This window comes from Polyodon spathula, chromosome 23 (genome assembly GCF_017654505.1).
Source record: "Polyodon spathula isolate WHYD16114869_AA chromosome 23, ASM1765450v1, whole genome shotgun sequence".
In the NCBI taxonomy this organism is placed as follows: Eukaryota; Metazoa; Chordata; class Actinopteri; order Acipenseriformes; family Polyodontidae; genus Polyodon; species Polyodon spathula.
Genome location: NC_054556.1, coordinates 12,196,874 through 12,218,679, shown reverse-complemented (window position 1 = coordinate 12,218,679; position 21,806 = coordinate 12,196,874). Strand labels below are relative to the sequence as shown.

Below are 21,806 nucleotides of genomic sequence, written 5' to 3'. Positions count from 1 at the left end.
GGTATTTCACGCTGCATAAACTCAAGTACGATTCTTGCTTGGTATTGGGTGGTACTCTTGGGTAATGCTGTTGTCTGTCTGTCTTTCACATCTGGAGGCCTAGGTTTCAGTTGTCTCTTGGCTCTTGGTGGACAGAAGTCATGAAAAGAAAACGTTGCGCAATTAGACATGATTTGGGCTCCAGTTTGAAGAGAGGCCAAGGATTGGATGGGTAGTTTAGTCATTTAGCTGCTGCTCACAGGGCAAAGTGGCAGAAGCTCATATGAACATCTCGTCCTTGCTCTCTGGTCTTTGGAATGGGAGGCCGGGATTCAATCACTAGACCTTGAGGCTTGTATGCATGCATTTGTTTATTTTAAGAAAATGAAGCAGAGTTTGCTTTAAGATGTACATCTGCATTGGCATGTCTGTTCTTAGGTCTGGCATTCATCCTTAATTAACTAATTAATTAAGTTTGAAATCTCATGTACTCCTTAAGAAGGCATCCGAGTCTATACTGCAGTTAATGTACTAAAACAAGAAGTTGTGTGAGGGTCTTCCTCATTGGTGGCTTTCCCCTTTAAAGTCCATTAGATATCCTCTGTGTATAAGACAGTGGGCAGTCTTGGACCCGCAGTTCCTAGTTTTCGACAACCCTCTGTTACTGTGATGGAAATATCTTTTAATTAGCGAGCGGGGAGCCGACTGGTACAATGATTTATCTGGTGGTGACTGCAGTAGCCTCCGGTTCTGTAATTAGTGGGCTGCACTTGTTCCAAGCTACTGATTTGCTACAATACAGCCCAGCTGCACTTAACAGCAAACAGCAGCTTAGTAAGAGCTCAGAGGGGTTCAAACTTTCGCCTGATTGAGGTGCCAAAACATTTGACTACAGTACTCGGCTATCCATTATGAAAAATGAAGAAAAAAAGAAATGTGTTATTTTGGTTGAAGTTTTTAAAGAATGTGATTTATTTGATTTAATCAGCAAGTAAAATCTGATTTGTATTTTAGATTACTCTTAAAAGAAAGGCCACCACAGTCTGATTTTTAGTTTAAAGAAAGTTACTATTAAATTACTTGAGGATTACATTGGACTGTGTTTTTTTAGGTTACTAACCAAAAGATCCCACTGCACTTTATTGTATGTTAACTATTTTTGTATTTATAGCGCATTGTATTTTACATTGTGTATTTGCTTGACACATGCAGATTAATATTTTCAGTAAATGCATGAAGTGCTGTACCTGGCTGTACAGTAAGTGTGTTTGTATTGTAATTGTTCTTGGATAATAAATAAATAAAAATACTTCTAGTCCACCGGTTGCTTTTTATTCTTCTACCTGCTCATGAAGGTTAGAGGGATAATGAGACACTGGCTTTAATACAACACTCCCAAGCACAGATGATTTCAAAATCTATTCTGGCTGTGTGTTCTAGGCTCAGTTCTGCTGAGGGCAAAGTAGAGACAACCAAACAGTTTTAATGGGTTTATTCGTGGTTAAAGAATGAATACATTTAAAGGCCAGTGAATTAGCCCACAGTGTCGCCTGCCCCCGTGCCTGTATCGGGGAATGCAGTCTCAAGTGAATTCCCTGTCCAGCAGTGACACATCATTGAAACTGGAGGGCCTGACACCATCCTAACGGCTGTCAGAAGAAGTGTGTTTAAAAGGTTGTGTGTGTGTGTGTGTGTGTGTGTGTGTGTGTGTGTGTGTGTGTTTCTCTAAAGCAATGTTGTTTATTTCTGTGTTGGTGAAACATGACTGGAAAAGTGGTAAGGCTCCTTGTGCTCTGGTTTTATTGTGATTTAATGATCCAATTAAAATAAATGATAACTGTCTCTGGCTAGCTTCAGAAGACCCAGCATGTCCAACTTTGGTTTAGTCAGGCAAACACAGCTTATGTATCCGCGACCAGGCCTTGGTGTAAAAATGCTTTATATGTAGAGGGCAAATAGGTTGATCAAATTTAGGCTTGTGCATTAAAAAGTGATAGTGTTTAAGTTATGAGTTTTATTTAAAAAAATAATAATTTAACTGCTTTTTGACGTGCCTCATATAGTATGTGATATGCCAACATATTTTTATTCAGATTCATACATTCCATAACAAAGTTAAAATTCCATATGATTTTTTGGGGACCATATCTCTCATTTGAAAAGATCAAAAAAAAAAGGATAAATACGTAAAGATAAATAGTCAAGTCTGAAGTGTTCACCAGATGAACCTGTATATTTCACTTTGTGCAATCAAACTGAAGCAGAGGGCAGAATTCTTGTCTCAGCTACCCCCTTTTCCTGCCAGCTGTGCCTGGCTCCAGAACTCCGAATGCCTGCTTCACAACATCGTATTTACCTTTAGCAGAAAAACAGGATCTCAAGCTTTTTGGCAGTATCTGTCTCTAAAGTCCACACAGCAAGCTAAGGTACATTCAGATATGACTAAAAGGGTTTGGAATGCCGTAGCTTGCTTTGGGCTAATTTAGAATTACACTTTAATTTATTTACGGCCCAGTTTTCAAAAAGTTTTGTCTTTTGATTTCTGTTTTAAAAAATAATCAATATTGCTCCCTCCTTCAGGAGGTTCAAGGCAGACTGTCCTGTGCAGCACAGCCCTCCCCATCAGCTGCCCCTGGCAAAGCTAGCAAGGACTGGCTGACTGTTCAAAGCTTCAAGGTTAACGGTAGCCTTTACTTGATGAGGAAGCCAAAATGGCAAGAAGAGAACCATGGACTTAACCATGAACATATTCTGGTGACTGAGTTTAAAGCACACCTGTGGCTTTGCCAGAGCTCTCAAAAAAAAAAGTCAAATTTCATACATCTGGTATACCAGAGTGTAACCGTTAACCTGTCCCCCTACAACACACACCAGAAAGACATGGGCAAGAAATACCACAAAGAACAAATGTCTACATCCAAGAGGGACAGGTCATTTATTCGAATCCTTGCAAAAGCGTGCTTAAAGATCACTTTTATACAGGAATGAAAAGTTTAGCTGTGCAAGGCTGATAAGAAGTTGTTCAGTGTTAAAAATACTACACAGGGGCAAGGCACCACTCTTGGGAAATACGTGTCACTGCTACAAATGGGATTTGTTAAACAATGCTACCTACAGGCTGTGTCGCTTTTTTTTTTTTATATAGCTAGTGTGCGTATTTGAAGTGTAACAAGATAACTACAGAGGACATGAAGCATTTATGCCTGTCTACAGTGACTGTGTGGTGGAGGACTGGTCCAGGATCCTGCGTCGGCGGGATCGGGGTGTCCTCCTGTCAGTGTAGGAATCTGTTGAGAGCAGCTGTCCTTTCTCATTCAGTTTCTGCTGTTCTGTCACTAAAGCTTCCCAGACGTCATGGCCTCAGTCTGAAGTGTCCAGTATTTATGCCCTTTCAGCAGTGAATGCTTTTGTGATTAAATACAACCCTTCACAGTATACCACTGGTACTGGGCTGCTGTGCTTAGAATTGGACCACACTGCAAGAAGATCAAAATAACGTAATATTATAGCAGGCTGCTGACTAGTGAACACAACCCACTAATCAAAATGTTCAGAATCCCACAACTGTATTGAATTGGATACTAAAATATAATTCCTAAATGCTAGTTTCCCACATTCCTCTATAGTTTAACAAAAAACAAACCTGCGCTTTGATTATTCCTGCTTGTTTACATTCTCCCAGACATTAAGGCTGTAGTGCTACAAAGGCTCAAGGTTTGAATGATGTATAATAATATAGTAACGGGTGACCCTTCATCAAGAGAACACTAGCATTTAGAAAGTAAGTTCTCTTTCTAAAAAACAAACTCCTAATTGACCTCTGTGTGATTTGTTGAATACACTTCTGCTGAAAAGTATGTAGTACTGTCAAGTTTAATAAAACAAGAATAATATTCATATTGGTTGCTTTAAGTGTATCTGGACATTGTCAGTGAATTGTATTGATTTACATGGCTAGTAGTTCACACTATATATATGTATAGTGTGACTTGTTGTTGAAACCAGAAAAGTTGCACAGCATATCTTGCCTTAAAATAGCTCAGATTTTAGACTAGCAGCAGCTTCTCAAAAGATAATGCTGGTGTAAGGCGTCCCAGAGTGTCTCGCCTGGTAGAAGCACGGACGTGTGGTGTGAGTGCAGGTTCGTGCCCTGGCTGTGTGGAATCGACGGACTTCGCTGAGGATTCCAAAGGGAGCTCTGGCACTCCCGCTGGTTGGGAGGCAAAACCTCATCGCACTACAGTGCACCCTACTGGCCTGGCCTGGTGAGTTCAAGCAGACACCCACAGGGCTGGCCTTTGCCCTCCAGAGGCTGACAGCTCGCTGACCTCTGCTTTTCCTGGGTTTAATGAGGTAATCATTTTAATGCTGATCTGTCCAGACTTACAAAGGTGGAAAAAGATAATGGAAAAAAATGGACACATTGATTTGATCACAGCTGGTGCACAGACTCCACTGTCTGATTAGAAGCCCGCTAGAGCTCACTGACGGTTCATTTTCTAATTTAGCATTATAATGTAGTACTTTATAGGGTCAGTGGGTATGAAATAAATAGTGGCACATTGTTTTAACCACTCTAGGTTAGGTGTTAAAGTCCTATCATTAGCGTAGGCCTAAATTCAACCCCTTCCTCCATTTCATTTGGGGTTAGGGGGGGGACCATTTTCCAGCGATGTCTAGTTGTATAATGGAACCAGTGCAGCTTTGAGACGCCCCCTATTTTTCCTAGTTTACCAACCTCCAGAGGGAAGCATACGAGCATAAATTTTTAACCAGCTGCCTAAATGTAATAATCTTTAGGGAGAAAAACAAAGTTCCGTAGACCTTGGTGAGTTCCGTGCTTTGAATGAGGGCCACTGGAAGCTGCTGTGCATTTAAACTTGGTCTCTAAATACGTCCTTGTAGTTATTAAATCGTCGGTATCCCTGTAGGAATATTACAGTAGCCTCATTCACGGCAGAACCTCTGAATCGCAACTGACCTGACTTTGTGACCTTGCTGCTATTGGTGCCACTTCCTTGTGAATTCATCAAAACCGAACAGAAAACAAAAAGGCCTGTGTTTGAATCCGCCTCAGGTGAAATGTCCTTGGTGGTTTTAGTTTTAGCCCCAATGGACATCAGTACACGCCATGTAATCGGGACAACAACTCGACACAATTAGCAGTGTGAGAGATTCATCATGCTCGAACAAAGATTTACAACATTGTAGTAAGAAAAAAATGATCTCTTATAATATTCAAAAGGCACACATTATATTTCAGTGGTACTCTAACTGTTTAAACATTCAGGGATGTAATTCCTAAAGCATGTTTATTTGTCAGTGTCAGATGTGGAGGTGCATCTACAACCTGCAGTATTGGTTTGTAGTGCATTCATAAAGCACGCTTGTCTCTACATGTGTCTAAGTATGTTCTAAATTGCAAACGTGGGTATAAGGTACACAAGGGACTGAGTGGTTGTTCAGACGGTTTAGACTTTAAACTCCGAGAGCAACTCAAGTATCACAAGGAAACAATTTGGATGACCAGACCCAACCTGTCAGTACATTTTTTTTTTAAACCTGTTTTATGCACCTCATTGCAAAAATAAAGTTGGCATCATTTTATTTGTGGGACACACATGTCCCTTGTGCATTAAAGGGTTAATAGAATATTACTTTTCACTGTTGAGCCCTCTTGAGGTGGTGTGGGCTAATCCAGAGATGTACCCTACTTAGCTCAATTCAGACGGTTGTCATGCTGATGCGTTGGTGAGACCGCACTGTGGTTGATCCCCGGACCCAGCATCGCAGCCGTTGTGTGTGCTGATGTGCTGGGGAAGCAAAATAAGCTGATCCCTTGAGCCAGCATTACACTTCAGCAATCAACACCAGACAGAAGGATATCTACATCATCAGATTGAAAGAAACACAAATGGATGGAGATCACATTAGTTTACTTTTAAAGCTACGTCTTGGTTGGTGCTTATCTTGGCGAGAGCCTAGTTCAAATCCAGCGGTTTTAACATCTACTCTCATGTAGTGGAAATCAAAAATGACTTAAATAATAAAAAAAATTGCTAAATCTTAAAAATGAATACATTCTTTATGAATACAGCTTTAGAAAACAGCCTATGGTTGATTTATATGTAGGTGTTTTTAATGTATTTTATACATGGATATGGTACTACACATGCAATAAACATGTTGTACTAATAAAAAAAAAAAAGATCTATTGGAGACTTGCTGCTGATGGTTTACTGCTACAAACATGTTAGTTTTAACAATTGAAGGTTAAGAGGAGGGAAGAAGCTTTGGGTACCTTAAACAAACTGGTCAGACAACAAGATCTGATTTAAATGCACAGAAGGAAACAAGGTTAACCTAGGAATCCTATTGTATCATCAATAGATTTATACAGCTTTAAAATGGCAGTCCTGTGTAGGACTGATCAACTAGAATCGGGCGCCATTTTGAAATCACTTTTGTCTTGATGGGTAACTAGTAACTACTGGAGCAACAGAACCACTCAGAAATACATTTTCAAACTATTACTCTTTAAAATATTGAGATATATATTTTGCACAACTTTTGAAAAGAACTGTATCCAGTGTCACTGTCCCTCACCTTTCAATGAGCACTAAATTCACCACTCTGCATGGAACGTGTGTTTATTTTGTCTTCCTTTCTTTGCAGGTACTGTCCTGGGATGATGTGTTAAGCAAAGACAGTGCCAGCAGTGCAGGGGGTGAATGCCTCTCTAACACAGCATAGGAGACAAATGGTAATAACCTGTCATATCTACTGTGCAAAAAATGATTCCTACTGTATATTTGAAAGTCAAGGTTTAACTGAGCCTGCAGCTAACTAAATATTTTAATTAATGTTACCCGTCCTGCAGTTCTATTCCTTATATGTCGCAAATGTGGAGTTTAAAAAGAAACATGATAGCACAAGAATGTGTTTTATTTTTACAACGTCACCTCTTGTACTGCACTAGATAAAAGAAAGTTTACTGTTTTTGCTTGTCTTCGCCTATCCAGGAAATCTTTTGCACTTCCTAGATCTTTTCCCTTCAGCAGTCTCTTCAGGGTCAAGCATCTTACTGGCTGCAAAGCATGTCACTCATTTGAGGGAGCAGCTGGTTGGTCAACAGCATGAAAGAAGGCCCCGATGCGCTGTGGATAAATTCTCTTTCCAGGTGAAAGAATATCAATGCAGGGCCAGCAAACAGATTTCTTTAACCAGGTGTAGTCCTGTTTTAAAATGAAAGTACTTATTTAGATTTCTTTCCAAACTGTACATTTTGAGACCTATATAGTGAAGGGTGACCGTTCAAGGAATTATTTTGGTCTTATTGTCTGATGATGCAATTGGTTCAGCAATATTTCGAGAACCGTAAGTGGTATGTTTCCAGGGACTGTGTTGGTGTATCACATCTGTCTCGCCGATTTTGTAGTAATCATACAGACTTCAAAGGAAGCTTAATTCAAATTGATTCCTGATCATAAATTTTAATGCTTTGAAGCCATTCCACACAATCGCAGGTAAAAGTGAACACCTTTTTCTCATTCAAATCTGTTGACAAAACCTAGCTCGGCTACATCTAAATAGTTTTATTACAACCCATTTAAAGAAGGTACTTTGGCTGTAATCCTTTTATGCAGTTTTCAAACATTAAAACAAAGTAACAAGATCCTCAACTTGGGTGCATTACCCCTGCAGGAAACACAAAGCAACAGCTATAAAAGCCCTCTCGGAGAAGACCATTCTAGTCCTGGTACAAATATGCTTTTAACTGAATCGTTGCTGCTTTATTGTTTGTATTGAGGCATCACCAGGTGGGGTTTAGAAATGCCCTGGAAATTGAGATCTAAAATACGATCAGGTGGCTTTTTAATTGTCTGCAAAGCTTGGTGGAGAGAGGGTGCTGTTTTATTTGGCTATGCTTGATAAGTGTACTATTTTTCTTTCAAATTCCTTATCGCATTACCTACTTGGCTGCAGTTAAAAAAATAAATAAATAATAATCTGCCATTACAACCCACCAGTGTTTTTCTCAAACAGACTAGTAACCTCTTGCAAATTCTCATCTTGTGCAGCGATCCTTGTCTGTCTGTCACACTCTATGTGGTGAGCATGCCTTAGTCTTTTCAACTTTCATCAGCCTTTTAGACCACCTAACTGTTTTTATTCTGTGCTTATAAGGCAGCATCCTACTTAATCCTGTACTACTATTGCACAGCAGTTTTGTCTCCAGGTATTTTTGTATTGGGGGGTGGGGGGGCTTTTGCTTGTACCTATATTTTTTACCAAATGTAAAGCTGTAGGTCTGTCTGGCAATGTGATGCATTGCATATTGTATTGTGGGCCTCTGAGGATATATTGTAGACCTAGTGTGGGTTATGTGCTAGAATAATTGACTTTAGATATGTAATAACTACTTATTTAAATTCAGACATTTCCAAATAAGTCTTCCATTCTTAATTTACTATGACACGTGACTAATCCAACTTGCAGTAAAACCTGGAACGGCTGAAACTGCTATGCAATAGGAGTCGTCTTTCCATTCCTGTAAAAGGATGTAAACAGTCTGGGCTACCAGCAAGGTGTGGTTGCTGAAGATGATGAGACAAGATAATGGATGCGGTGGGATAATCAAAGGGTTAAATAAATAACACAGTGTGTGGGTGTGGGCAGAGGGTTCATATTGGCACAGTAATAAAGGAAAGAAATTTATCCTTTAATCCGTGCTTTTGCAAGACCTGGAAGATACTGAAAGAGTAAAAGTATAAATTAATTCCCTTTGTTCTTTTACCCCTCAACACGTTTAAAGTCTCCTTAGAAAATAATTTCTGGGAAGCCCTGTTGGTGTTTTTAGCTTTTAAGATGATTTCAATTTAAAAAGGTTACATCTCTTGAAAGATTTAAATGGTTTTGTTGGCAGATTTGTACCTGAGCTAGCAAATAAATAAAAATTCCTTTCCTCTCCCAGGGAAGGTTCCGGGGAATTGTGGCTATACGCGGCTCCTGTGTACTTACAGGTTTAGTAATGAAAGTGCAGTAAGTGATGTTTGAAAACAGTTTCCCATTGCCTTTAAAGCAATCGTCACTTCCATTAACTACATGGGTCTCAATGCGCTGTTTTGTGTAGTACCAGATATCATGTCTTTCTTTTAAAGCTGCAAGGTTGAGACCTATGTAATCAGTGAATGTGCATGGTGGAGACATTTTATGGAACTGTTTTGTTGGCTACACTTATTTTAAATAGACTCTGTTTGGTTTTAACTGCCTTTCTGTCCTTTAGTTCAAGTTTAGCTGGATATTGATCGAGTGAGCGGTGAAAAATGTGTACAGGTTAATGTTAAACCCTTATGACACAGCATAGAGTACTCCGAGCAAACCACTTCCTTTAGGTAGGACTACCTATTCTCAAACATAGTTTTTAATGTTGGGTATCTGGTATCCAACAAGTACAATAATATCCCAGATCATAGAAGTCACACAGTAGTATCAGTAAGGAGACCATTTTCATCTAGGGAGACCTCCGTAACCTGGCAACCAAGTGGACTGAACCTGTATGGTACCATTGTCATTGTTTGGCAAAGTAAAGGAAGGCCTTTAATGTTTAATGTATGATCTTCTCAATTCTCGTTAAAAATTCATCGACTACAACAATTGAGCAGCATTTTACACATTTAATGATATCCACACACTTTATTACAAGAGCAATTACTGCACATGCTGTAGTGATTAATGACTTAAAGTAAATAGCGGGGTTCCGAAAAATAGCGTTACATGTCCTCACGTGTTGCTCCAGCTGTTTAAATAATGTACCTGTAATTTCTTTTCATTAACATCCTGACCAACCTTTTACCCATAACTTTTTAAAGTCTTTGTCAAAGCTGTTTTCTAGTACACTGATAGTGTACGGCTTATTGCCCACATTGTCAAACAAATTAACACAGCAATAATGCTTTGAAACAGACTTTAAAGTTGTAAGTGTAAAAAGTTGTCAGGATGTTAACAATGAAAAGAAAAAATCAGAGGTACATTATTTAAATATGTAGGAACACATGAGAAAATGACTGTGAGGCTTAACTCTCCTCAGGTTTGGCCTCGAGTTCCTTGATGTAGAGTGTTTTAGAACTTCTCAAGACCTTGTTCGAATGACTTCAGTTCTGTTCACACAGTGTATTTTATTATGTGCTGCCCTTTTGATCTTCTTCTAGTACCAGTAATTTACGGGTTTGTCAGATGACAGCAGCTCCGGATCGTGTCTCACAAAAGAAATCAAGAATGTGTTTGGTTTGCATAGCGTGAACTTTGCATATTGGGGGAAAAATCTGCTGTGAAATGTCAGTAAAAAGTTGCCTGCTGTTCTGTGGCCTTGGCACCCCTAAAATAATTAACCATTTTCTGTATTGCAGAATGTTCACCATGCCACCCGGGGCGGTCCTTATTTATACCTTCCTCTGCCTGCTGAGGAGCAGCTTCCTGAGCACCTATGAAACCTTCACCCGAAGCGACACCAAACTCGAGCACCTGGCCCTTCATCCAGACCCCCAGACGGGCACAGTCTACATCGGAGCCACCAACTACCTCTTCCAGCTGAGCTCCGACCTGCAACTGAGGACTGAGGAGAGCACAGGGCCAGTTCAGGACAGCAGAGACTGCCTGCCGCCCATCGCCTTCACCCACTGCCCCCAGGCCCGTCTGACCAACAACCACAACAAGCTGTTGCTGGTCAACCCCTATCATGGGGAGCTCATCACCTGCGGCAGCATCCACCAAGGCATCTGCGAGAAACGCAGCCTGGATTCCATCAAGAATGTCCTCTTCAGGACTGACCGGCCGGTGGACACCCAATATGTGGCGGCCAACGACCCAAACGTGACCACTGTGGGGCTTGTTGCCCTCTCCAAAGAGCAGCTGCCTGTCCTGTTTGTGGGCCGCGGCTACACCAGCAGCCACCCTCCCATCTCCACCCGCAACCTGGTGTCTCCGCCCATCTTCTCATACGACGAGACTGCCAAGCTTGCCGTGGCGGGCCGTCTTTCGGAATACGACCACCATTTTGTCAAATCCTTTTCCCACCACTCCTCTGTCTACTTCCTTTTTTACCGGCGGGATTTGAAATCACAGTCCCGGGAGTACAAAACCTACATCTCGAGGATCTGCTTGTATGACACCTCCTATTACTCGTACGTGGAGGTGCCGCTGGTGTGTCGGACTGCTGGGAAAAACTATAACCTACTGCAGGCCGTTCACGTGGGGCGCCCGGCCGAGAGCCTGGGGTCTGGGCGGCTCAGGACCCAAGAGGATGTGCTGGTGGGTGTGTTTTCTGTGGGACTGGCCTCCTCGGGGAAGCCTGGAGAGGACTCTGCGATGTGCATGTACACACTGGAGGAGATCGATCGGCGCATCAATGCCACACGCGACCTGTGCTACACGAGGGACGGGCGAGCCGAGGGAGGTGGAGAGGCAGCCTACATAGAGTATGATGTCAAGTCCCTCTGTGCCAACCTCCCCTCGGTAAGACGTCGTCCATTATCGTCAGTGATTTGATTTCCACAAGCTGGTAGCGTTTTCCTTTTTTAATCCCCTGCCAATGGATATAGAAGGGAGGCATAGATTAGTATTAATCCTGGGCTCCCTAATCTTAGACAACTTGATACGATATCGTAGTTATCTTAACAGATGTAGTCTTCTTAATCACTTGGTATCGCTTTTCAATTGTGGTCATCACATCATTGTGGCTTACAAATTCAAGATGCTTAAAACACCCATGTAGCCTTTTATAGAGTTCAGTACAGCTGGTACACCAGTGTGTAACCATTAACCTTTCCCCCTAAAACGTCTCTGGTATTTCTTACTGCTGTTTTTCTTGCATCCATCTCTACTTAGATATGACATATTTGAGAGCTCTTGTAAGGCCACAGGGTGCTTTAAAGAAATCTGAAACAGACTGAAACAGAAACTAATATACAAGACAAAGTGAATCTGAACAAGAATACATTTAGTTCAGAGAACTGATATTTCATACCCATATCACATTACTCTTTAAAGCCCAAGGTCAGTGATAATCAAGGTCTGTGCAATCAGGTGTTACTCTTCTGTATATCTAGACAACTAAGTGTGCTGCAACATGGTCATTTTTAGCGTAAGTTAATATTGCTATAAGATTTCTGTTGCATATCAGAATAAATGCATCTTGCATATACATGCATATTATTGGTGAATCAAAAATTCAATATAAGTGGCATGTGTAAGGAATCTGTTCCCACTGGGGGTTGGAGGAGTACAGCTGTTTCAGGAAATGATGTGGGGGTTGGGTTCTTAATAAACAGGCAGGAAATGGTTTATAAAACATTGACCTGCTCTTGATTATAAAGCCAAGACACACAGACAAAAGAAACCAACATAATCAAACTTCCAATTGCTTCAATACAGACACTACATTTCCAATGGTGTACTTAATCTGTGATGCAGATGGAATGTGTAGTCTTTGCAGGAAATCGGTAAAGTATTCCGACTATACTAAATAACTCTGAACACCTATGCTTCTATGAATACACTGATTACTCTTTCTTCAGGATGCTCGTGAAGTTGTATCACTATTTCAGGCTGCTCCTGGAGTATCTTCTGTCCAAATGTTTCCTTAACAGTGCAAGTCAAAACTTAAATGTCACATTAATGCCCTTTTTATATCATATGCTAGAAAATGGAGTTGGAGGAGGGTGGGTTCGATTTAGCTGGATCTTCAAAGAATATTTTGAGCTGCAGCCTGACCGATCTGAAAAAAAATATCTGTATACAATTTAAACTGTGCCTGTAACTGTAACAAGTTACTTTTTTTTTTTTTTCCAAAGCAATAAGTAAGTTAACGAGTTAGGATTTTCTTCAAGTAGTTGTAACGGACTACTTTTTAAAAAGTAGCTTCCCCAACACAGCATACCACAAGAATATTACCCTTGCAGTTTTACGAATGTGTGTCTAAGTTATTAATGCTGTCAGAATCATGCCCTGTGGAAGCACCAGGATGTTGTCACCTACTCTGTTGATGAAGGAAACGATTTGTTGACATTTTGTTTTGCTTGCCTGGGTTACAGCGGAACTTGCAGTTCACATTCACAACCTCTCTGTGCTGCAGTTAATAGCAGGAGTTTGCCTGTCTGGTTGACAGAGTGGCTGTAAGACTTCAAGATGTGATGTCTGTAGCCAAAACTACCATTAAGGATTGAAAATAACCTGGGAAGCCAATTGGTCCTGGGTTCTGGTGGAGTTGTACAATGCACTGATAGTAAACCCTATCATGGGCTTTGTTTTTGGTACTGGAATGAGTGTGGTTGTGGAGGAAGTGTGGCTTTAATACATTCTTTGGAAGTTTTAGTGGAAATTATATACTGTAAACCATTTATATCCAACTGTTTTATGATGGAAATTAGCACCCCTAGGATTTCGGCCAAGCAAAATTAAACAAACGTTAGCAGACCTCACTGTTTGTGTACATACCACTAATAGCCAGCAGAATGTTCCTCTCCAATTTTAAATTATTAATAAAAACAGATTGCTTTTTTTTTTTTTTTTCTTTTTTAATGCTTTCTTTCAAAGACCGACTTGGTCTTCGCAGTTCAAATAACAGGCTTGTTTTTCTCTTTCCTCAGAACACCCTTGATGCCTACCCCTGTGGTTCTGACCACACCCCCAGCCCAATGGCCAGTCGAGTTCCGGTTGAGGCTACCCCGTTATTGGACAGCCCGAGCACCCGCCTCACTGCTGTGGCTGTCAGTGTGATGGAGGGACATACCATTGTGTTCCTGGGGGACAGCAAAGGAAACTTGCACAAGGTAACTGGTGACCTAAGTGTAGGAGTACTTGTGTGTTTGTCAGTGTATAGTGTGTGTAACTACTGTAACTAGGTTTGAACACTTCCCATGCCATAAGGGCTTGAAGTTTTCAGGTTTTATGACTTTTAAATTATTTTGAGCAGATTCTGTTTCCTAACTAAACTGAGAAAGCTGTTAATTACCAACATCACTTGTTTTTACCTTCATGTCTTGAATGAGCTTGATTTCTGTTTCGCTTTATTTTTATTTTTTCAAATGGACGTAGCAGATTGCTTCAGTTGCTCATCGCTAATCCGAATTGCATTTCATTCTTGTAGTCGTCCTATCACTGCGATTTTCACTCGTTTTTAAGAGCCGTCCTGACCAGATTTTCTTCTTAGCATAAACTGTCCACTACGGATAGTGTACATTGATAGCAAGTCCATCATTTTAAGATCTCCTTGATTTTGTAGCAAAGAAAAAAAGATCTTAGCCCAGTCTTATAATTAGTAGTTTACTAGGATGCAGAGACCGCTTAACAACTACTAATTAACATTTAAAGGGAGGTAGAGATTTGGAAAATCAAAACCGAAAAGTTCAAGCCCTATTCATGATGTAGGGCCACAACGAGCAGGTAGAACGAAACCGATTCAACTTGACAAGTCTGCATAGATTAGATTGAATTGTTCTGGAGGTGTACGCAGCCTTCCCTTAGATTACCACCTTAATGATATACTCTGTAATGCACCAGGTTTGAGATGTACTTCATTTGAGCAGCTTTCAATTTACAGAGGCACCTGTCAACCAAACAGTCACATTGTGCCGGGTTTACAATTGTGGAATGCATTAGACAGCCCATTTGCACAAGTTTACGATGTATAAAGCAGGTGTGTGATTTTATTTATTTATTTATTTATTGCCAACATCTTAGAAGTGTGAGTCAACTTACTGCAGTGTTTGTATGAAAGAAGCATCTGTTACTGGACAAGTAAACAATTGAATAGACGACACTTGACATGCACTAGGAAATATACAGTAGTGTGCTCTGAGAAAATGGATCACTAATTAAATACAGAATCTGTTTTTCTTTTGACATACCAATGCACCCTGCTTCAGGGAACACAAAACCTGCAAGCAGCTTTTCACAGCAATCTCTTAAGAACTAGACTACTTGGTCACAGTAGGCTTCTCCAAGTGTAATCAGTGATTTCAATAAATAAATGGGTAAGATACCAGGGTGAGGGAATACAATTTAAAATCTATTCATAAATGCATGAGTGCACTGATAAATAGCGCAAGGCAGTGTGTTTTTGAATTGGGGTTAAATGGCAGCTTGCTGTGGGAATGAAGTAATGCAGTTATCGTAACTAATGTATTCTTCTTGTGATTGTCACTTCGTATAATTTTCAGTTTCAGTCATCACATCCCGGTGACCTTTTTTTTTTTTTTTTTTTTTTTTAAAGCTCAGAAGTTTAAAGGCTGGAGCTCTCAGAATTCTCCTAATATACCTGATGCATACCTTAAGTGTAACACTGTAGAGAATGTAAGAAATACCACATAGAACCAATGGGAACCAATTCCTCACATGCACTGGGTTAAGGTTAATGGTTACCCTCGGTTGTGCCAGATGTACCTGGGGTTTAGATGTTATTGTGAGTTTTGGATACAAAGTAAATCTAAAATAGAGTACATCAGCTGATATTTCATACCCATTCCAACTTGCTCTTTTAAAGGCAATACATTCCCCACAGAGTCATAAATTTAGACATTTTTAGGTTCCACAAAGGTTGTGAGAAGGTTTGTTAATTTGAATATATTTGAAGAATGTGTCTTTTCACAGATGCCAGGGCATTTATGACAAGCGGTCCAAGAAATTATGTGGAAAATGTCACAAACCTACGTGGTTTTTAAATGTTTTGTTAGGCCAGAGTCTATATAGTATTAAGTACGATCCTGTGTGCCTCAGCTTTACCGTTTTTTTTTTGTTTGTTTTTTTTTTTTTTTTGTTTTTTCCTTGAATAATATCGGCTTAAATAAAGAAGCCCAACAAGCAGGCTTTTAAACACACGTTATCCACTCGTGCGCTATTTATTGTGCTGTGGTATGCCAGACCATTGCATTTCCTTGCGGAGTACATCATAAATCTGCTCTCTTTTTGAGATTAACCTTTTTGAAATTGCATAGGGCTGCAAATAAATGGAACTGAATCCCTCAACAGCACTAAATCTCAGAGGAATGTCAGCACTTTTCAAAATGATCGGTCTTAACCGTTCTCCTTAATGTGATGCTTGGACTGTGAAGAGCTCCATGACAACCTTAGCATTTACAGTAAGCTGCTGTTTGCTCTACTAGTTTTAATTAGAAACACAGACAATTAAAAAAATATTCCAAGTAATTTTATTGGTTTTTCCAAAAAGTTTAAAATGACTTGTTCAATGTGTTTTGGGCTAAGGCTGCCTCAGTAGCTCACCTACTAAAAGCACTGAAGTTTGGAGTGCTGCGTGAGTCACGCAGGTGTGGTTTGAACCCAGTTTGCCCCAGTGTCTTGGTAACGTCCATTGCTGGGGGTTAAGTTAGCAATTGGCTTGACAGTGGGAATGGAGGTTCGTCATTGATCTTTAGTCGTGATGATCAGAGAGTGGCTTGCAGCAGTGGGACAAATCTGGATGTAAACCTGTGTTAACCTTTTGCTGTTTTGTCCGCAACAGGCCTGAACCAATCCTTCGTTGTTGAACCAGTGAGCGATGATAGTCTGAGGAGAGCTTCCAGCACATTCTAAAGATCTATATTGAAATTAGTCTGGATCCAAATGAACACAGTTTTTGTATAATTTTGACCAATGGGAATTGTAGCTGTTTCTGTTAAGGCAGAGGTTTGGATTGCATACATCAAAACTACTTTTAGTGCCCGTTACTGGGTTGCATTTCTCCTTCCAGCACTGCATGCATTAAACAGACACCAATGAATGATGTACTTTACTGTTAAATTGAACTCCGTTGTCGGATACAGTAGCAGCAAACGCAGCACAAGTGTGTGTCATTAAATTAAACATAAATGATGAGCGAAAAATAAAGGTTGACAAACAAAAGCCAGACTCTCTCTGTTTTTTAGTATACCAATGCAAAATGATTTTTGGACACAAGCCATATCAAGACGGGACCTTCATTACCAGCAAGCTGTTTTTCGGCTGTGTATGAGGACTGCAAATGATCAGGAAGTCACTGGTTTTAGGAGCGACAGGTTCAACACTGTGGTGTCTTGTGAAGGAAAGGGCTAGCAGTACATGCTGGATAGTTGTTGTATACAGCTGTACCATGGGGCCACCTTCTGGTAGAAAGTTGTACTGTAACAAAACCTTTGTTTGGAGTCACCAGAAGATACTTTTCTACCCAGCATAGTAGAAGGAGAAAGTCAGCCAGCATCAGTGTTATGACCCAAACCTTAGACGAATACTCCCATGCAAACTAGAGTAAAGGACAAGGGTATACAAGATGAGAATTTTTAGATGAGACCAGAAATTAAATGTTTAATTTAGAAGTTTTCACCTTTTTTGGTAGTATTGTTTTCTAAGTAGGTCTAAACACAGTGCATGCGTCACTACTTCCAGCTCCACTGACTCGTCTTTTTGTTTTCAGGTTTTCCTCGGCCCCTCTGGTGAAGCAGAGACTTATGCCACGATTATGATCCAATCAAACGCTGCCATCGGTGGGGACCTGCTGCTGGACCAATTGCAGGAATATCTCTATATCATGACGCAGTCCATGGTGGGTGTTGCCTGCAGTACCATAATTAACTATGTTTGGATATACTTAGAGCAACTGTTTCAATGTTTGTAAACTGTGAGTAAAGCTGTATTGCATTTAAGGTTTTACTCAAGAATTCATAAATCGCTGGAAATGTTGCAGTTAATAATATGGGGCAGCGCAGCGGATGCGGTGCTTGCAGAAAGCAAGACCCTTTTTAAAAGTTAATGCATTTCATCACTCACAGACATTATTTAATGGGCAGGCATCCCAATGTGGAAAGAAGATTAACGCAGTGGCACAAGTAAAAACGATTATACAATGTCTTATACAAGAAGCCAATGCATTTTTTTTTTTTTTTTCTGGCTGTCTGTAGAAAGCAAATTTTACTAGCTCCTGAGGACTACTTAATCGCATATTATTTGGACTGTCTTGTTCCAAGAAACTTTCTTGGTTATCAAGGAAATATATGCACATTGTTACACAGATAGTATAAACAATCTGATCATATATTAAACACTTTTATAGAAACAGTGTATTCCAGTGTAAAACCCAGCAATTGGATAGTTTTTCTCTAATGAATGTTACTATTATTTTTCATGATCATTCTCTAGACAATTGTAACATACCCATGTCTACAGAAAAGAAGGAAGGAAATTGTTTTTGGACCAATGAGTAGCAAAGTTGGTTGGATGTTCAGGTTCAGAACCGATTTCATTTACGTAACCAGTTAGTCTGTATACAGTGCACCCTACCAATTTACACTGTCCAGGTAGGTGCTAATTAGATGATTTGGCCAGATGTGTATGACAGCCAAATTGCAGTGAAAGGTATTCAAGGAAGAGGAGGTTACAGCCCATACTGAGCTTGAACAAGTAATAGCAGCAAAAGCTTAAAGTAATTGCACCGATAGTGGAACTGTCAGATTGATAGCTCTTAATCTGGATCTCTAGTGCTGCAAAACCCACGATTATATCCGAACAATCCAGCCATTATTTTTGTTTGAGTATTACAGCCCTTTTAGTCATGTGGCAAGGCGGAACACTAATTGTGAGGTCTCCTGACCACATCGCTGTAAAGGGACAGCACTGTAATTTAGGAATTGGAGTACTCCGTTGGAGAAAGGGATGTTTTGTTTTTTTTGTTTTTTGTTTTTTTTTAGTTGAGACCTGGTAAACTCTGAACTTGCCTCCTGTACTGTCCCCTCCATACACGCCCTCTCACCCTACTACAGATGTACTTTTCGGTTTCAGTCCCGCTCCAAAATGGCAATGATCTCACGTTTTAATTTTCACATCTCAATCATTTAAATCTGACCTTGGCATCTGTGTTGTTGAAATCAACCTCCTCTTCCCCAAGATTGAACTCTTTTTTTAACCTGCCCAACACAGTAAAGCTCTGGGATTAGCCTGGCTGCCCTTGAGTCCTCTTGTTGTGAGGTTACCCCACGTTCTAAAAAGTGCATTATATAGTCTTGCCATAACTTCTGTAGCAGTTTTCTAATATTCTAACCTGGTTTCTCCTTGGCTAGGTGGTGAAGCGTCCAGTGGCTGAATGCTCCAAGCACCTGGATTGCCAGTCCTGCCTCTCTGCCAATGACCCGTACTGTGGTTGGTGTGTGCTGGAGGGAATGTGAGTACAAACCAGGGTTCCAACCTGTACAGTTCGATATTTCCAAGTCTTGCGGGCTTCCTCAAAACAAGTCTTTTAAAACTGAACTTTAAAATACTTATTTTGAAATACAAAAGTGCATAGGGTGTACAGTGGCTCGCTTGAAACGTAGGGAGAGTCATGCAAGCCTGGTCTGAATCCCACTTGAGTTGATCTTTGCTGGGGAACAAGCCCCGATGAGGAGACCAGCAGATATGGATGTTTTAAAACTTGGTTGGGAAACAGTAGTAAAATGCATTTTAAAAGTGTTTTCAGCATGGCTCGCGTATCTATATCCTGCAGGTAATTTTGAAGCTAAAATGGTGCTTAGTACCGCATCCCAACTAGTGTTTAGACACAGAGGTGCTCAAATTGAAGGTGGTGTGCTCCAGGCATGAAGAAATAATCCTCAAACTCGCCATCTTCCCTGGCTGTTTTAAATATAAGCCATACAAATATCTGCTTATTAAATTTCAGTTTTAAACTGAACCAGGAAAGAAGTGGTCTGATCTGTAATATTTTAAGATCTTGAATATGGTTACCAATCCATTTCCAGGGCACTTCTCTTCCATCATTGTGTTGGCTTTTCTTCCCCTGTGTCAGGTGCGGTCGACGGTCCGACTGCCTGCGGTCATCGTTGGCCGGTCAGTGGATGTGGAGCTACGACCAAAACCAGCAGTGCCTGAGGGTCCAGTCTCTGACTCCATCCAACATCAGCAGGGAGGAGAAGAGAACTGTAAGTACTGGGCATTGCTGGGTGGGAGCAATAGGGTTCCATTTCAATTCACAACAGGAGATTCTTCAGTGGTCACTAGTAGTCACTTTGGAAATGGTCAAGAGCTGTGAATAGGAGCCGCGTGGGTTCAACCATGAGAAGTATTCTGATCATAGGGTGTGAAAAAGGAATCTTAACATTTTGGCAATGGCAAGCAGGGGACTTATTTGCTGTCACCTATGTAGGTCTGGGTCACAAGTGTGTTTGGTGTATTCCACATCACAAAACCGTCACACAATATAACTGTTAAGTTATATTAATATATAAGTGTCACTCTCTGCATGAGAGAGGCCCAGGACTGAATGGCAGAGGGGTTCTTATAATGTAGTGCCAGTAGAGCTGTGACCAGAAACTTCCATGCCATCTGTCTGACCTTCGATCATGACATTGTCCCTCACTTTCCCAAGGCTGAAATGTGCCACATGGTGTGTGATTTGTGTGGGGCTCAGTATGTCCTTTTGTTTTTTTCCCCAAGACCCCCTCAACCAGATGTGGCTAATACAGATACCATAGTTAGTGGTTCTCACTAGGCTATTTGCCAACCGTTGTTTAAAAAAAAAAAAAAAAAAAAAAAAAAAGTTAGAAGCCTCAAGTGATTGTAACCCCACTGGGGCAGAAGGAGAGATTAACCCCACCTGTCTTCTCCTCTCCAGATCTTCCTCTCGATCCCTGAACTGCCTGCTCTCGTTGAGGAGGAGTCTTATTCCTGCTTCTTCGAGGACTACGAGAGCCCAGCTGTGCTGACTGAAACTGGGGCTACCTGCTCTTCCCCCGATGCCAACAAGGTCCCACCCATCCGCCAGGGGGAAGGTGAGTGAGCCCAGGCAGGGCAGGGGGCGTTCTGTCTGGGGCTGTGAGTCCTTCTGGCAAAGGGTCCATAGACAAACAGAACTTTAACCATTTCTCACATTTCTTATTTCGTTTTTATGCCAACATGGCTTCACAAAGAAATGATAGGGATTACTTCCAGGTTCCTGGGACACTCTATAATTGACTTTCAGAATTTAGAACAGTAAGAAAGTGTCTGCTGAGTCAGACGACTTCTGTTTTTGTAGTTCTGTTTTTTAATAAAAAATGCAGCAAAGAAACAGCAAGTGGTCTGATTTTTGGAGGAATTCTTTGTTTTGCTGTGAAATGCAGGTTTCCGATGCGTTTCTGCTACCGTGTTCTTCCCAATGCAATTTCTGAGGCTCATTAATCCTGTGTTGTCTTTGCAGACTATGTGACGGTGAGGCTGTCCCTGCGCTTCCTCAATATCACAGTCTCCTCCACCGAGTTCACCTTCTACGACTGCAGTGCTGTGAAACAGCTCTCCAGGAGCATGCCGTGAGTTCACCTGCTGTACAGGGAGCCCCATTCTAACCCTGTGTTTGAATGTCTCAATATATACAATAATGTTATGGTCCAGCCACATTGTCCACCAATACCTAACCATCAGGGGGAGAAGATGTCTGACACAAGTTGTTGAAATAGTGACCCAATCTTTACATATGATTTTGGGCTAATGAAAGCTCATGTTCTGAAACACTTTTCCACATTTGATTACATGTTTGCATGGACAAGTTATTACTCCTGTTGAGACTTGGTCATCGTGTACAATTTCCCTTTCTTGGTTTTTGTTTTGGTTAATCATTAGCTTTTTCTACATTCCTTGGTTGTAGGTCAGGGATGGTCCTTCCTGACCCGCCGCCTGTTCCAACCATGTTCTTTAATTGTTTAATAGAGCCAATCAGACCAGTTATAAAAGCATGTAACCACTTCATTGTACCAGTTAAGCCTGGTGTTAAATGGCTGTCCAGAAGCCATAGTTGCCCATGACTGATGTAGGTAATGGAACCCACTTTTTTTGTG

General features: G+C 40.8%; 1 protein-coding gene across 4 annotated transcripts in view; it reads left to right on the top strand.

The window, feature by feature from the left end:
- Window positions 1-21,806, top strand: part of LOC121298015 (plexin-B1-like) — a 126,772-nt gene that overhangs the window by 81,970 nt on the left and 22,996 nt on the right. For 3 of the 4 annotated variants that reach the window (XM_041224700.1, XM_041224699.1, XM_041224701.1), the window contains 9 exons: window positions 6,655-6,742; window positions 7,002-7,159; window positions 10,389-11,493; window positions 13,626-13,808; window positions 17,423-17,551; window positions 19,062-19,162; window positions 19,784-19,916; window positions 20,609-20,765; window positions 21,173-21,281. In XM_041224700.1, coding sequence (XP_041080634.1) covers window positions 7,116-7,159; window positions 10,389-11,493; window positions 13,626-13,808; window positions 17,423-17,551; window positions 19,062-19,162; window positions 19,784-19,916; window positions 20,609-20,765; window positions 21,173-21,281 — 1,961 coding nt within the window. In that variant the 5' untranslated portion in view covers window positions 6,655-6,742; window positions 7,002-7,115. The remainder of the gene's footprint in view (window positions 1-6,654; window positions 6,743-7,001; window positions 7,160-10,388; window positions 11,494-13,625; window positions 13,809-17,422; window positions 17,552-19,061; window positions 19,163-19,783; window positions 19,917-20,608; window positions 20,766-21,172; window positions 21,282-21,806) is intronic. The other variant, XM_041224703.1, reaches the window with a different exon arrangement.